The 15,117-nt window shown below is 37.9% G+C and overlaps 1 protein-coding gene across 1 annotated transcript; it reads left to right on the forward strand.

The window, feature by feature from the left end:
* The first annotated feature begins 5,871 nt into the window (after positions 1 to 5,871).
* LOC128319146 (uncharacterized) lies at positions 5,872 to 10,894 on the forward strand. Its single transcript, XM_053237784.1, has 5 exons — positions 5,872 to 6,010; positions 6,612 to 6,777; positions 7,440 to 7,515; positions 7,631 to 7,754; positions 10,512 to 10,894. Exons 1-5 carry the CDS (start codon positions 5,872 to 5,874, stop codon positions 10,892 to 10,894), a joined length of 888 nt encoding a protein of 295 aa, XP_053093759.1.
* Positions 10,895 to 15,117: the final 4,223 nt, after the last annotated feature.

Here is a 15,117-nt window from a genome sequence, read left to right on the forward strand (position 1 = left end):
AGGACTTAACTCAGTTTTAGACTCAGAAATTAGCATAAATTCAGGATAAACACTGCGGCGTGGCTGGATTTAGCTCATTAGGGTTCGGTTACGAGGCAGATAAGTGGCGCTGATGAAATATCTCCGAGATGAGAACGGACATTACTGGGGCGGCGGCGGCGCCGAGGCAGAGACTCAGAGCGGATTTATTCCAGAAACTTTTTAAACATGTGTGGTTTTTTCTTTCCTTGGAACACAGAGCGCATTAAGAAGAAGAAGAAGAAGAAGACGACGTGCGCAGAAATAGATGTGAACTCTTTGCTTTTGTTTCCACTTCAATCGTAATGGAATCTCATCTGCTTTTCTCCCGACTGCGTATCCGAGCTTTAACCAATCCCAGCACTGATGAATTCCGTATTTACTCCTCCGGAGACGTTCCTCGGAGAGACGGAACGCACGGCTCATTATTCTACAGCACCGTGCTGCCAGAATGGGAAAAAAACTAAATCACTACAGAGACGGATTTGGAGATTTCTTCCCTGTGATTAGGACACGATGTGTTTTTATATTTTTCAGTTTATTACACAGGAGTCATGCGTCATTATTTTAATTATCGTCACTGATGAAGTGTTAGAATGATGTTAGATGATGTCGTGACACCACTGACAGCTTTATTTATTCATCTTTTTCTCTTTCTTTTATTTTTCTTTGATTGTATTTATTGTATTTTCTCATTTTTTCTTCATTTCCTTTTTTCCCTCTGTGATTGTTCTATCTCTCTATCTATCTATCTATCTATCTATCTATCTATCTATCTATCTGTCTGTCTGTCTGTCTCTCTGTTATTATTGACCTGTCTGTCTTTATCTATCTGTCGGTCTGTTTATCTATCTATCTATCTATCTATCTATCTATATTATTATTATTATTATTATTATTATTATTTGTATCAAGCCTTGTGCTAAATCCATCCTGCTCTCAAACCATCAGCAGGCTGAAATAAACAGATTAAAAATACGAATATACAGAAATTCTAACTAAGTTCACGGCCAATTCTGAGCTGCTTATAAACACCACTTATAAACGCAGTGAATAAACACTGCTTATAAACGCAGTGAATAAACACTGCTTATAAACGCAGTGAATAAACACTGCTTATAAACGCAGTGAATAAACACTGCTTATAAACGCAGTGAATAAACACTGCTTATAAACGCAGTGAATAAACACTGCTTATAAACCGAGTTTAATAGTAAGAGAGAGAGGACTCGGGTCTGAACGCAGACACTCGAGCGTCTGAGAGAACCGAGGCTCATCTATATTTCATACGGGCCTCAAACCACAAAGATCGTATCAACGATTGCACACGTTTTTAATCTGTTTATTATCAGTGGAGCGTTCACTGTACACGTCTCTGTGAATGAGCTGTTGCTATAGAAACAATAACGTACCAGAACGAGCGCATTAATATAAACCTGCGCTACTGTCAGAGCTGCTGTTCTAGAGAATTAATCAACACCTGACGACCAATCAGAGTCTGGAATTCAGCGATGTTGGTTTGGATGGTTGAAAAATATCTTCTTATTTCTGATACTGATTTTTTTATGTATCCAGGATGAATGTTTGGGTGTAAATATTCATGGCAGATCCAGAGAGATCTCCTACACTGTGTTCAGCCGCGCTAATAATTTATGCAGTTTTGAGTGTGAAGTATTTATGTTAGGGATAAAAAGTTTAGCGTCCTGCATAACGCCAAGCACCAGGGGAGCTCTGAGGCCTGATTTACAGCAGGAACAGGCAAAGTGACATTCAGAGAGAGAGAGAGAGAGAGAGAGAGAGAGAGAGAAAGGCAGCGAGAGAGCACAAGAGAGACAGAGAGAGAGAGAGAGACAGAGAGAGGCAGAGATAGAGAGACAGAGACAGAGAGAGAGAGTCAAAGAGACAGAGAGATAGAGAGAGAGAGAGAGACAGAGAGAGGCAGAGACAGAGAGACAGAGACAGAGAGAGAGAGAGTCAAAGAGACAGAGAGAGAGAGCGAGAGAGGCAGAGATAGAGAGAGACAGAGAGAGAGAGACTGAAACTGAAACTGAAAACTGAGAGAGAGAGAGAGAGAGAGAGAGAGAGAGACTGCCAGAGAATCAGGAAGACACATGGGACCGGTGATCCTGCACAGTTAGAGGAGGCTGGAAAATAAGTCAAAGGGGATAATAATGCTAACGCTAATGCAGCAGCAGCTAATTTTTATATCAAAAAGTCTTTTGTGCACGTTACTGTTTTAAAACACAACGAGCCAATAAGACCCGAATGAACAGGTTACTGAAACAGGAACTTGCAGTTAGTTCAGCGTAAGTCTGCTCAGGATGAAAAGCTAGCCTAAAACTAGCGCAGTGTACAATTTCAATGTCAGTTAAACCACAGACACTATGTCGTGATGAGCTGTGCGTGATCAAAGTAATCGTAGATCAAATTCTTAATCAGACAGAGGAACGTATTTCATCATCACCAGCCTATCAGGACCACGATCTGACTTTAACAGGAAGTACTACATCTCCGGTTAGCAATAAGTGTCTGTATAACATTTACTCATTTATTAAAATTTCTCAAGTTAATCATTTTACAAAATACAAAAAGTTATTTACAACAAAATTTGTTTTATTTGTAAGTTATGAGTGTGTTCTGCTTGGGATCTTGTGCACATAAAGATGCAGAAACATGCGGCAAGACTTCGCAAAAACAATTAGAACAAAGCTATTCAGCTACAATTTCTGAAGATCCAGTTACGTAAAGTTATTCCGTGGACTAACATGACTGAATGGTGACAACAGTTCAACTTTAATGCTGAAACATTAATGATTAGTTTCTGGCTATAAAAAAAAGAACACTTTTTTTATTCATTCATCAGTTTGAACAGCAAACGAGTGTCCTTGCGTCCTCATTGTGCACGTTTATGTTTGGATAAATCTACACACAGCACTGAAACGTGTGAAGTTTCCATCACTTTCACATCTTATCTTTATTGATAGATTTAGCTTTTTCTCCATATTTTGTGCTTTTACACTCAGAGTTTTATTGGAAAACGTCATGTATTAAAATTTGGTCAGTAGTAAACATGAAACCCTGCTGAGTGTTGAATATAAAGTCGAATATAACTGCTTTGTTTGAAGAACAGGTCGTGTTTATGGAGAGGTTAAAGGTTGAGTCAGAGGAAAAGCACGTTTTATCAGAGGTTGACGAACACTTTGGCACAGTTACAGTCCTGCAGGTTCTCGTGTTAGACATATCTGTCCATTCTCTTTATTTTAGCACTCTTCTGAAAACTCCTGTCACTGTCACTGAGAGAAACAGATGAGAATCTATATTAACAGAGCTCAAAACCAGAAGAGACACAACACACACAAGAGAAAGCTTTTAATAACACCTTTTAATAACAGCTTTTAATAACAGCTTTTAATAACAGACATCATCATAAAGCAGCTTTACTGCATTCGACTTTACTTTAGAAAGAAGTTTAGAAAGTTTAGAAAGAAGTCTAAACTGTTCGAGCTCGGCACATTGAAGCTACAAAGTGAAAAAAAACATGGAAAATCATGTGATAATGTTAGCAACTAGCTAACTTTAGTGATCATGGGTTTATGATGTACAGTAAATACAGAAGACGTTCCTTTAATGGTTCCACATCAGTGGCAAGAAACAGTACAGTGTAGGTACAGTGTAGTACCTTCTTTTTTTCCGAGAACAAGGAACAGGTGTGAACTCACAGGTCAAACTGCTAACAAGATCACGGGAATGGTAAGGATCTTGTCATGTCAATGCTGCAAACAGCGTCCAACTACACTTCCCAGAGAACAACATGGCCTACAAACATGGCCGCCACAGACTACAACACCCAGCAAGTACAGAGAGTCACGTGCAAATTCACCATCCTACTGATTACACACACCTGGACTCAGTTACAATCACAGCCACACTCACAATATATAAGGACCTTCAGTTCACACACACTCTCTTTGTGAAGTATTCACTCTGTGTTCTCACCCTTTATTTCCAAGCCGTAGTGTTGTTATGGTCTACCTGGTTTAAGGAGCTTGTTTGGTTTTCACGTTCTGCTGTTTGCTCATCGCCTGGGCACTGCCTGTTTTCTAACTGCGCTTTTGTCTTAAAATTTGGATGGCTGCAAGTTTCAGCAATAAAGCTGCTGTTTACCTGCGTTCACGTCCGTATCTGCCACCTGAAAGAGCTGAGAAAAAAAAACAGGAAAGAGAAAATGTGTGATGTTTTACAAGTTATGAAAGGGAAAGGGAATGTGTGATTGGATAATTGCGTTCCTCATCCTGTTCCTAGGATCACCTGTCACGAAAGAACAGATTCAGGAAATAAATAAAGTCTCTTAATTCGGTTTGGGTGGCTCTTCTGCTCATCATAGTCTACCTTATACAAGTTTTACATCTGAGTTCTTTCAAGTTAAATAGCTTCAGAATGTAAACACTTAGCGTACAAAAGCATAGGCGTACACGTGTACACTGCCTCCGTGATATGGACACTGAAGTGCAGAAATAGCTGGAGGGAAAACATCATCAATATTAAATGATATCGTAGAAAAATGGAAGGGAAGAAATGAACAAGCAAAGGGTAAGAAAGTAAAGGTGTGGAAAAATGTGGCAAGACTTTGCGAACACATGAGGTACTCGTGGATTCAACTAAAATTTGTGAAGGTCCAGCTACATAAAATTCCTCACATACAAAGCTGACCAATACGGCTGAATGGAGACGACACTTAACCATTAAGGATTAATTCAAGGCTATAAATAATTAAAGTGGTATGTTATGTTGTTTTTTTTTTCATAGCGGAGCTTCACGTCACCACTTCTGACTAGCGTTATGGATTCTGAACAGATGAGATATCTATTTTGAACATTAGCTGGAGGATAAACAGATAATTCTGTCTTTAAACATCTTTAAACATTCTGTTTTATTTTTCTTGAGAATCAGACCAGAGAAGGTGAATCTATGAAAGACTGAAAACACTTTCTCGCTGGCTTCAGCTAAATAATTTACATAAATATAGACCAAGTGTAGAGCAAACAGCATTTTTAATTGCTTTCTAATCATTATCATCATTAAAAAGTGTTAAATTTGATGTGTCTTTATAGATCTATTTCATCTTTTTTCTATCAAATTTTTTGGCTTTTTTTTCTTTTGGCTGAAAAAGCGCCATTTTGAACTGAAAATATTTCGTTAATAAATCTGAAAACTGACGTTAACTGTATACTTCTCTGCTGTTAGCTAAGTGGAACACACACTTCACACACAGATTTTATTTCACATTAATGAACTCATACGGTGACAGAAAGCGAGGAGGCCAAAGCGTCATCGCATCTTTAAAGCATATTTCCAGCTGAAACATGTGTTGAAGGGGGCGGAGCTTCCAGTGTGTCTGTTAATATCAGAGAGTTTACAGCACCTGTGCAACTGTCAATCATTTCAGACTCGTGTGCTGATTGGCTCATGTGCCGTTTTTATTCAGGGGGAAAAGAAGACCCTTTCAGCGTGTGTTTGAGTGATAACTCGTGTACTCTGTGGACTCTAGTGTTAAAATGCAGAGCTCTTTAGCATAATTAACTAATTAATCATTAATCCACAAATACTGTAGAATCTGCTACAGAAGCCACAATGGTTTACGTTCAGAAAACTGAAGTCGCTAGCATCCAGACCGCTGTTCACCAGTTAACAGACGACTGCTGATATTGAGCGTAAATCCACAAACTAATGAATAAAAACGAGCAAATGTTAAGACAGCTGTGAAAACAGGACTAAAAATGAAGCTGAAAATAAACACGAAAGCTCGCTGAACTGTTACACAAAGCAGAAGAAACTCCATTAAACTGAGCTATAATGGCCTCCCCTGCCTGGTTTTCCGCGGTTCATCACGGCCCTGGTCTGCGTCACCACCTGAACACGGAGACGAGCCGAATCTCCACCAGGATCCCTCAAGCCTCAGGAGTCAGTCCGCTGCTCTTCCCCTTTATTCATGGTAATGTGATATCTTCACATCAATTCTCCTGCCACAATTACGCTGTTGACGCTCAATCTTTCCTGCCATCAGACGCCCGTGTAGCTCGCTCTGTCTCAGCATGCGTGGCAGACTCTTCATTATGCGTGGCAGCTCATCAACCACAGCTGAATCCCAGCAAGACCAGGCTCAGAAATATTCAAGGAAATGTCCAGGCCTTCATCTCGCAATCTTACCGTGTCGTTTCAGGAGTCTCTGATGACTGAGAAACAAAAACCGAACAAGAATCCATCTTTTTTTTAGTTTATGATCAATACTCTGGACAATACTGGTTCAGTTTGTAGAAAGGAGGCACAAAGAAAGTCCTAAATATATCACAGTTAGGTTAAGGTATATTAATCCTCAAGGCCATGGTAACAAGAAAACAGTTAAAGACAGAGATACGGAGAGAAAAAAAGGAAAATTGTGAATGTTATTTTTAGATAATCTGTCTGTGCCAACACTGAAAATATCTTTTTATATAGATATATATATATATATATATTTTTTTTCCAGACTCGAAGGGCTGAGATAAACATCATTGCCTCCACAGTGCAGCACAATACACCTTTGGTATTTGCAGATCAGCTGTCAGCTCTGCTCAAAGACTCTCGAACAGCACCGAGCCGTGTGTGTTCTCGCACAAAGACAGGAAACAATGCACCTTATTTCAGAGACAGAGTCATTCAGTCGATGTCAAAAAGAACCGCTACACGCGTCCCATCGAGGGCGAGAATGACACGGGCAGGGTGCGGCTCTTATTCTCCGGATTCTCTCAGCAGGCATAATCTTTTTTATTTTCTAAAGGCGAAATTCTTGTCCACATGAATAGCGCTCCTGAAAAAATATTCTCATCTGCACAAAAACAATTTGAAGACGTTCACATGAGCACAACAGTGCAGTGAACATACGTCATAAACTCTTACGTCAAACATATCAGGAATAGCGTTAAGAGCTGCATGTTGCACACTGGAGAAAGAAAATAGAGAAAGAGAAATGAGGAAAAAAACATTACATGAGCAAAAAAAAAAGAAAAATGGTGGACTGACCATGAGGTGGAAATACTGCTAAAGGTTCCACTCAAATACAGCGTGTTCTCCTGGCTCTTATACAACAACAACAAAGAAAAAAATAAAAGCGATACACATGGAGGAAATAAATACATTAAATTAAAATAAATACACAAAAATTTGTGAGATTCCTCAGAGAGGAGAATCTTCTGCCAAGCTTCAATACACTGAGTGTCATGAATCTGAGCTGTAGATCCACTGAAAAGCATTTGACCTTCGCATCTTTTGTTTTTGTGATCGAAGAGACTCACGTTGCGAATATATGCACATTTAATATTTTTCTAGTCCTCCATTCACTCACACTGCACTTTTCTTTATTTTTGTGTTCTTTTAAATTTCAGTGACAGTGACACTTCTTCGCCCGTGTCAGAGGAACTTTACCCTGAGCGTGATCTGATGTGTGACGGTGGAGATGGTGTGAGAATAAAAGAGAGAGAGAGAGAGAGAGAGAGAGAGAGAGAGAGAACAGGCGGGCGCACCCTAAAATCAAACCCTGACAGTCTGTCACAGCACAAGTGCCTGTTGTCACCAGCGTCAACATGTGAAGTGCGGCGGCTCGTCAGCAGCCTCGTCCCGCCGGTTTACAGTCGCAGGTACACACGAGGACGAGGAAAGAAAGAAGCCGCGGAGTGACGGAGCTTACACTACACTACTGGGTAACACTTTCTACGAAGCTCATGCTCATAATGAACTATAACCCCATTTATAATTATTTATAAGCAAGTATCACTGTTCTATAAATACATTTATAAAGACACATCAAGACCTGCACTTCATTATAATAACAGTTATAGTTACTTTTATATTATTGTTATAATTACTTGCTTTCTCGCTGCTCATAATGCATTATACACTGATTTATAAGTGTTAATTAGTCAGTCTTATGGTTCCATGAATGTATTTATGATGCTGTATCTCTTTAAACACATTCATGGAACCATAAAAAGTAATAAATCATAAGTAATACTTGCTTATAATTATAATTATAAATGTGAATATAATTCATTAGGAGCATGGGCTTCATAGAAAGTGTTACCGATGATTGTTTTATTTGCTATTCTTTCTTTCTTTCTTTCTTTCTTTATTTATTTATTTGCATATTTTATTTAGATTTGATTAATATTTTAAATCAGATTAAAATATATATTTAATATATACAGATTTATATTTAAAGCAAGCTATTTTAAAAAATCTAAGTTTATTTTAATAAATAAATAAATTGAAAATAATTAACTAATTATTTTATTAATTAGTATTGAAATAATTAACAATAATTTTAAGGAAAATGTTGCAAGTTATGACGTATTATTACATTTTCAGTAAATAAACGTAGAATTTTCTTTTACAATTAGAATTGCCAGGCATCATTTTGTTTATGTTGTGTGTGTGTGTGTGTGTGTGTGTGTGTGTGTTGATGAATTGTTGAATGCAGCATATTAAGACTGATTTTATATATACATATATAAATCTCATCACTCGTCACCTGCGTGCATTTTTTCCCCCACGCTGCTCTGTTTCTCCATCCGTGCCTGTGGGTCCTAATTAAAATATGACAGGCCCACAGTGCGGTTGTAAAAATAAGGTTAACTTAATCACGGTCTGAAAGGTCGCTGGCTCATCTGCTCCAGAATCTAAATGAGCCGATATCGAGTGGCACAATGCAGGATGAAAAATTCATGTTGAGGCGGCGAGACGTTCTGAAACGACTTCTGAAATAAATCTACTCGAGTGTGTAAAACGGCTCGACAGCCGAAGGACCCTCGTCTTGCACTTTTTTTTTTTTTTGCAGGACTTTTTCATTTCATCGGCTTCTTTATTTAAAACGTATTGCAGATGTTTGATGAGTCGTTTCACTTCAGCCGGGTCTGAATACTGATGAAGGAAACCGGTGTATAAGTGTTCAGAATAATAACCTAATTAAAGAATTAATGCTCTGTGTGTGTGTGTGTGTGTGTGTGTGTGTGCGTGTGTGTGCGTGTGTGTGTGTGTTGATGTTTACAGTGAAACACTGAGTGACGGGGTGGTGTGATGAAGCAGAGTGACTGTTACTGTTTGTGTTTTATTCCTCTTACACCGCAGCAACTTTCCAACAATTACAGATTCATATTTATTAAAGAACGACGTCATACTTTTTTACCAAGAAACCAAAAAGCGTAAACTCTTCTGTCCTGAAGATGTCAGGAAAAAACTTACAAAGCGCTGACACTGGAGACTCCTTCCTTAACTCATGTTAAATAAACATTTCCTTACGAAAAAAAGAACCACATCAGTGATTTTTTTTATCTGTTTACACGTCCCTGTGAATGAGCTGTTACTGTAGCACTAGCAACACCTCCTGGCCAATCAGAAAACCTTTTGTGACCAATGATTTTAAAAATAACTCTATAACGCCTATAGAACGCGTTGTTAACCGTTATGGTTTGTGAGCGTTGGTCCTCGCCCCCTCGCGTCCCTCCCCGCAGCTCTGATGTCTCTGCGCTGTCTCCTCACATTTAGCTCTGCGGAGACAGACAGCGGCCTTCATGTCCAACGACAGGAGAATTGTGCGGAGGAAATGTGCTGAGAGAAGCCTTCAGCGGGGTTAATTTCAGGGGCAGAACCCACCAACAAGCAGCTCTGCTGTATTAACCCTCCTGTCCTGTTCACCACCTAACATTCTGTCCCAATCTGTCCATCTCTCTCTCCACAACACAACTGGCACTGTTTATTACACTACAGTGCAGCTGAACCCTGGAATCGGATTGGTCAGAACATGTTGCTATAGTAACAGCTCATTCACAGGAACTCGCACGACGGACGCTCCACATAAACGGATTAAAACGTGTGTAATAATAAAACTGATATGGTGCAGTTCTCTTTTTTGTAAGGAGATGTTTGCATTGATGGAAGGAGTCTCCAGTGTCAGCGCTTTGTAACAGTCAGAGGTAAAGCTGTAACTCTCTCTCTCTCTCTCTTTGTCCTTTCTTTCACTCTCTGACGTCATCTATCCATCTTCATCTCTAATCTATCCATCCATCTCTCACTCTATCTATTGCTCTAATCTATCCATCTTGTTCTCTGTTTCTCTCCCTATCTGTCTCTCTTCTATCTATCCACTCATCTCTCTGTGTATCATTCTAATCTATCCACCCATCTCTCTTTCTCTGCATATATTGCTTTAATCTAACCATCTCTCTTTCTCTCTGTCTCTCTCGTTCTCTCTCTCTCTCTCTCAGTTAAACAATATTCAGAGCAAAAAAAAAAACACTGGCTTCATCCCTCCATCATGCAGTAATTACACCTCTTTCATCTCCATCAGAATGAACTGTTCGTTTTTTACAGCCACATTAACATCTCCATCCTGCTCAACTTTACACCTGCTGTATTTTTTTAATTCTTGACTTGTTCCTGGCCTGCACTTTACCCATATCCAGGCCCGCCCATAACCAGTCCAGAACCGCCCATAACCAGTCCAGAACCGCCCATAACCAGTCCAGACCCGCCCATAACCAGTTCAGAACCGCCCATAACCAGTCCAGAACTGCCCATAACCAGTCCAGGGCCACCCATAACCAGTCCATCACCGCCCATAACCAGTCCAGAACCGCCCATAACCAGTGCAGAACCGCCCATAACCAGTGCAGAACCGCCCATAACCAGTGCAGAACCGCCCATAACCAGTCCATCGCCGCCCATAACCAGTGCAGAACCGCCCATAATCAGTGCAGAACCGCCCATAATCAGTGCAGAACCACCCATAACCAGTGCAGGATTGTCCACAGTAAATCTGGGAATCAGTATTCCACCCTGGATGTAACTATTTCACATTACATCAGTAATGTAATGTGTTTTTTTCCTTTCACCTCACTAAATCATAAGAGAGATTTCTGTGTTTTTATTGTTGATGATTATCAAACTCTCTTTTTTCTTGCTTTAATGTTTTTTCTATTCTTTGCAGGGCTTAAAACAGCCCAAATAGTTCAGCTTTGGAAATGTTGTGTGATTATTAACTGATTGTTGTTTAAAATTTCTAACGATGTTACATCATTGACGTGGTGGTTTATGTTCAGAAGTGAAAGTATTCATATAGTTTCAGCATTCTGTTTTTCTTTAATCAGATATATTTGTTTTCTAGATTGCAGGAACTTACTGTATATTTACTCTCAGTACTTGGGGAAAAAACTAAGTTTAAATCTGATTTTTTTTTTCCAATTCTATTCCCGGGTTTGTGTGAGTGGAAGTTTTCTCTGCACTCGTGCTGGAGCACTGATATTTAACTTTTAAGCCTATAACTGTGTCAGTGTGTGTGTCTATCACTAGCAAACACACTCAGAGGAAAGTCACAATGAAAGAGAGAGAAAGAGAGTCAGGGGAACAGGCACACACACACACACACACACAAATATACCCAGGGACACATATTTTTATCTTTACATTTCACATTTAGCAGATCCATCAAACCCACGGTGAGTTTGTGACTCACAGAGTGTATGTATCTCAGTGTGTATCTGTGTGTGTGTGTGTGTGTGTGTGTCACTCTACAGTAGTTCTGTTAGTGTGTTTCAGAAGAAATCTGTCCCATACTGCTACTGCACTTCAGAAGCCATATACTGTTACAATACCATAATTTCACTATACCATACTACTATACTATAGTACTACACTATACTTCTGCTATACTACTAGGCTACACTGTACTATACTTCTAATAAACTACACTGTTACAGTATAATAATTTTACTATACTATACTATAGTACTACACTATGCTTCTGCTATACTACTTTGCCATACTACTTTACTATACCATGCTTCTACTGAACTATAGTACTGCACTATGCTACACTGTAATATACTTCTACTAAACTATACTGTTACAATATAATAATGTTACTACGTCATATTTTACTATATTATACCATACTTCTACTGAACTATAGATTTATTCAATATAAATCTATATAAATAGTATAGCACGTGCTATACTATAGCGCATTTAACTGTACTATAGTGCGTTATACTTTACCGCACACATGCTGTACTATACTACAGTATACTATAATCCACACATGCTGTACTATACTACAGTATACTATAATCCACACATGCTGTACTATACTACAGTATACTATAATCCACATATGCTGTACTATACTACAGTATACTGTACTATAGTGCGCTATACTTTATCACACACATGCTGTACTATACTATAGTATACTATAATCCACACATGCTGTACTATACTACAGTATGCTATAATCCACACATGCTGTACTATACTACAGTATACTATAATCCACACATGCTGTACTATACTACAGTATACTATAATCCACACATGCTGTACTATACTACAGTATACTATAATCCACACATGCTGTACTATACTACAGTATACTATAATCCACACATGCTGTACTATACTACAGTATACTATAATCCACACATGCTGTACTATACTACAGTATACTATAATCCACACATGCTGTACTATACTACAGTATACTATAATCCACACATGCTGTACTATACTACAGTATACTATAATCCACACATGCTGTACTATACTACAGTATACTATAATCCACACATGCTGTACTATACTACAGTATACTATAATCCACATATGCTGTACTATACTACAGTATACTGTACTATAGTGCGCTATACTTTATCACACACATGCTGTACTATACTATAGTATACTATAATCCACACATGCTGTACTATACTACAGTATACTATAATCCACACATGCTGTACTATACTACAGTATACTATAATCCACACATGCTGTACTATACTACAGTATACTATAATCCACACATGCTGTACTATACTACAGTATACTATAATCCACACATGCTGTACTATACTACAGTATACTATAATCCACACATGCTGTACTATACTACAGTATACTATAATCCACACATGCTGTACTATACTACAGTATACTATAATCCACATATGCTGTACTATACTACAGTATACTGTACTATAGTGCGCTATACTTTATCACACACATGCTGTACTATACTATAGTATACTATAATCCACACATGCTGTACTATACTACAGTATACTATAATCCACACATGCTGTACTATACTACAGTATACTATAATCCACACATGCTGTACTATACTACAGTATACTATAATCCACATATGCTGTACTATACTACAGTATACTATAATCCACATATGCTGTACTATACTACAGTATACTATAATCCACACATGCTGTACTATACTACAGTATACTATAATCCACATATGCTGTACTATACTACAGTATACTATAATCCACATATGCTGTACTATACTACAGTATACTATAATCCACACATGCTGTACTATACTACAGTATACTATAATCCACACATGCTGTACTATACTACAGTATACTATAATCCACACATGCTGTACTATACTACAGTATACTATAATCCACATATGCTGTACTATAGCACATTATACTGTACTATATTATACTATACTTTACTGCACACATAATGTACTATACTACAGTTGACTGTGCAATAACATACAATACTATACTATAGTACTATAATACTATACTGCTCATATGCGCAGCATTATAGTATACTATGCCATACTACACACAGTATAGTACATTATACTATAGCATATGATACTGTACTACAGTATACTCCAAAACCAGATCTACACAACCAGTGGCCCAGCCAATCTGACCCGCTTCAAGCTTCACATGGAACACATAAGCTAAGTTTATTAGTATATAATAATATAACCAGTGTGTTTTCATTGTGAAATAAAGATGAAGCATAAACACTGCAGCTTTATTCTCTGAATAACAGCTATAAATTGTTGTAAATATTGTATATTGTGTTAAACTGACCTGCTCTATAGCAGAACCCTTCACTGGAAATGGAAACTTAATCAGAGCAATTAGGCGAGAATCTTTCTCCATATATAAACTACATTTTTTATGATTCCCTTTGAGTGAAACGTACATTATTTAAAAAACGCTATTGCACTCTATCCGATGCCAATCAGTACCTCCTCGTCAGGTAATTAGAATTCGGCACGGATTGTGGGAAAGGTTAATGGAAGGAGTCCTCTGATTTGAAAAGTTTAAATTAACAATTTCTAATAAATTGTCTGACACACTTCTTATAAATAATTCAAATCTCCTGTCATGCCTCCGGGGCCAGTTTAGAGAAATTAAGAGAGGTGTGTAAGAGAGGAAAATAGGCCAGAGATGGAGGAGAGCAATGCACCCAGGGCTACACAGTTCTCATACACAGAGCTTTGGAATCTTTTTTCATGGCATTAATCCAAAATAAGCAAAAATAAAAAGCATCAATATTCATTCGTCTGTAGCTTACAGATTCAGTTCAATCGTACTGTATATCGCTGCATGAAGTGTCTGATTCAGCTCACACTGCAGCTTGTTAATAGACTTAAGATTACCACACATATATTTTTAGTATTTTTAACATGTTTTTACCTCAATATATTTCCACAACTCATTCAGATACATGTCATGCTTATTTATGGTCATTAGGTGTGTGACAATACACCAGAAATGATTATATATATATATATATAAAACAGTATAGTATACCTTTAAGGTTAGGTGATACTGTGGTAGATAATATCACAGAAAAGAAAAACATTCCCTCAGGAGCGACTCTCAATCTCTTTGAAAGCTACTACGAGATATAAAAGTTTATTCAGTGTAAATTACAGTAGTTCTGATGTCAAATCTGGTCTGTGTGAAGCCCTCTGCTAATTTTCTCATAGAATAAATGTTCTATTGTCACGCTGATGATAAACATTGATATAAAAGTCGCACTGTGATACTTTTAAAGTACAAAACTATAACTATACTTTACTATATAAATATAGTTTAATGAAATTCCTCACATGGGGCAGCGATAAGTAAATGGTGCACTGTAAACCCTGTTAAATAACCATCTCATCTCGTTAAAAGGCACCTTCTGAAAAAAAATCAGAATATTTTCTATATTTTAAATGCTATGAGACTT

The sequence above is a fragment of the Pangasianodon hypophthalmus genome, chromosome 10 (genome assembly GCF_027358585.1).
Source record: "Pangasianodon hypophthalmus isolate fPanHyp1 chromosome 10, fPanHyp1.pri, whole genome shotgun sequence".
In the NCBI taxonomy this organism is placed as follows: domain Eukaryota; kingdom Metazoa; phylum Chordata; class Actinopteri; order Siluriformes; family Pangasiidae; genus Pangasianodon; species Pangasianodon hypophthalmus.

Bases quoted from the DNA above. Each gene is read 5' to 3' on its own strand.
- LOC128319146 (XM_053237784.1), top strand. From the start codon at position 5,872: ATGGCCTCCCCTGCCTGGTTTTCCGCGGTTCATCACGGCCCTGGTCTG. The intron at 7,516-7,630 runs GTGAGAATAAAA...TGTTGTCACCAG, and splicing joins TGTGTGACGGTGGAGATGGT to CGTCAACATGTGAAGTGCGG. The intron at 7,755-10,511 runs GTAACACTTTCT...ACCCATATCCAG, and splicing joins AGCTTACACTACACTACTGG to GCCCGCCCATAACCAGTCCA.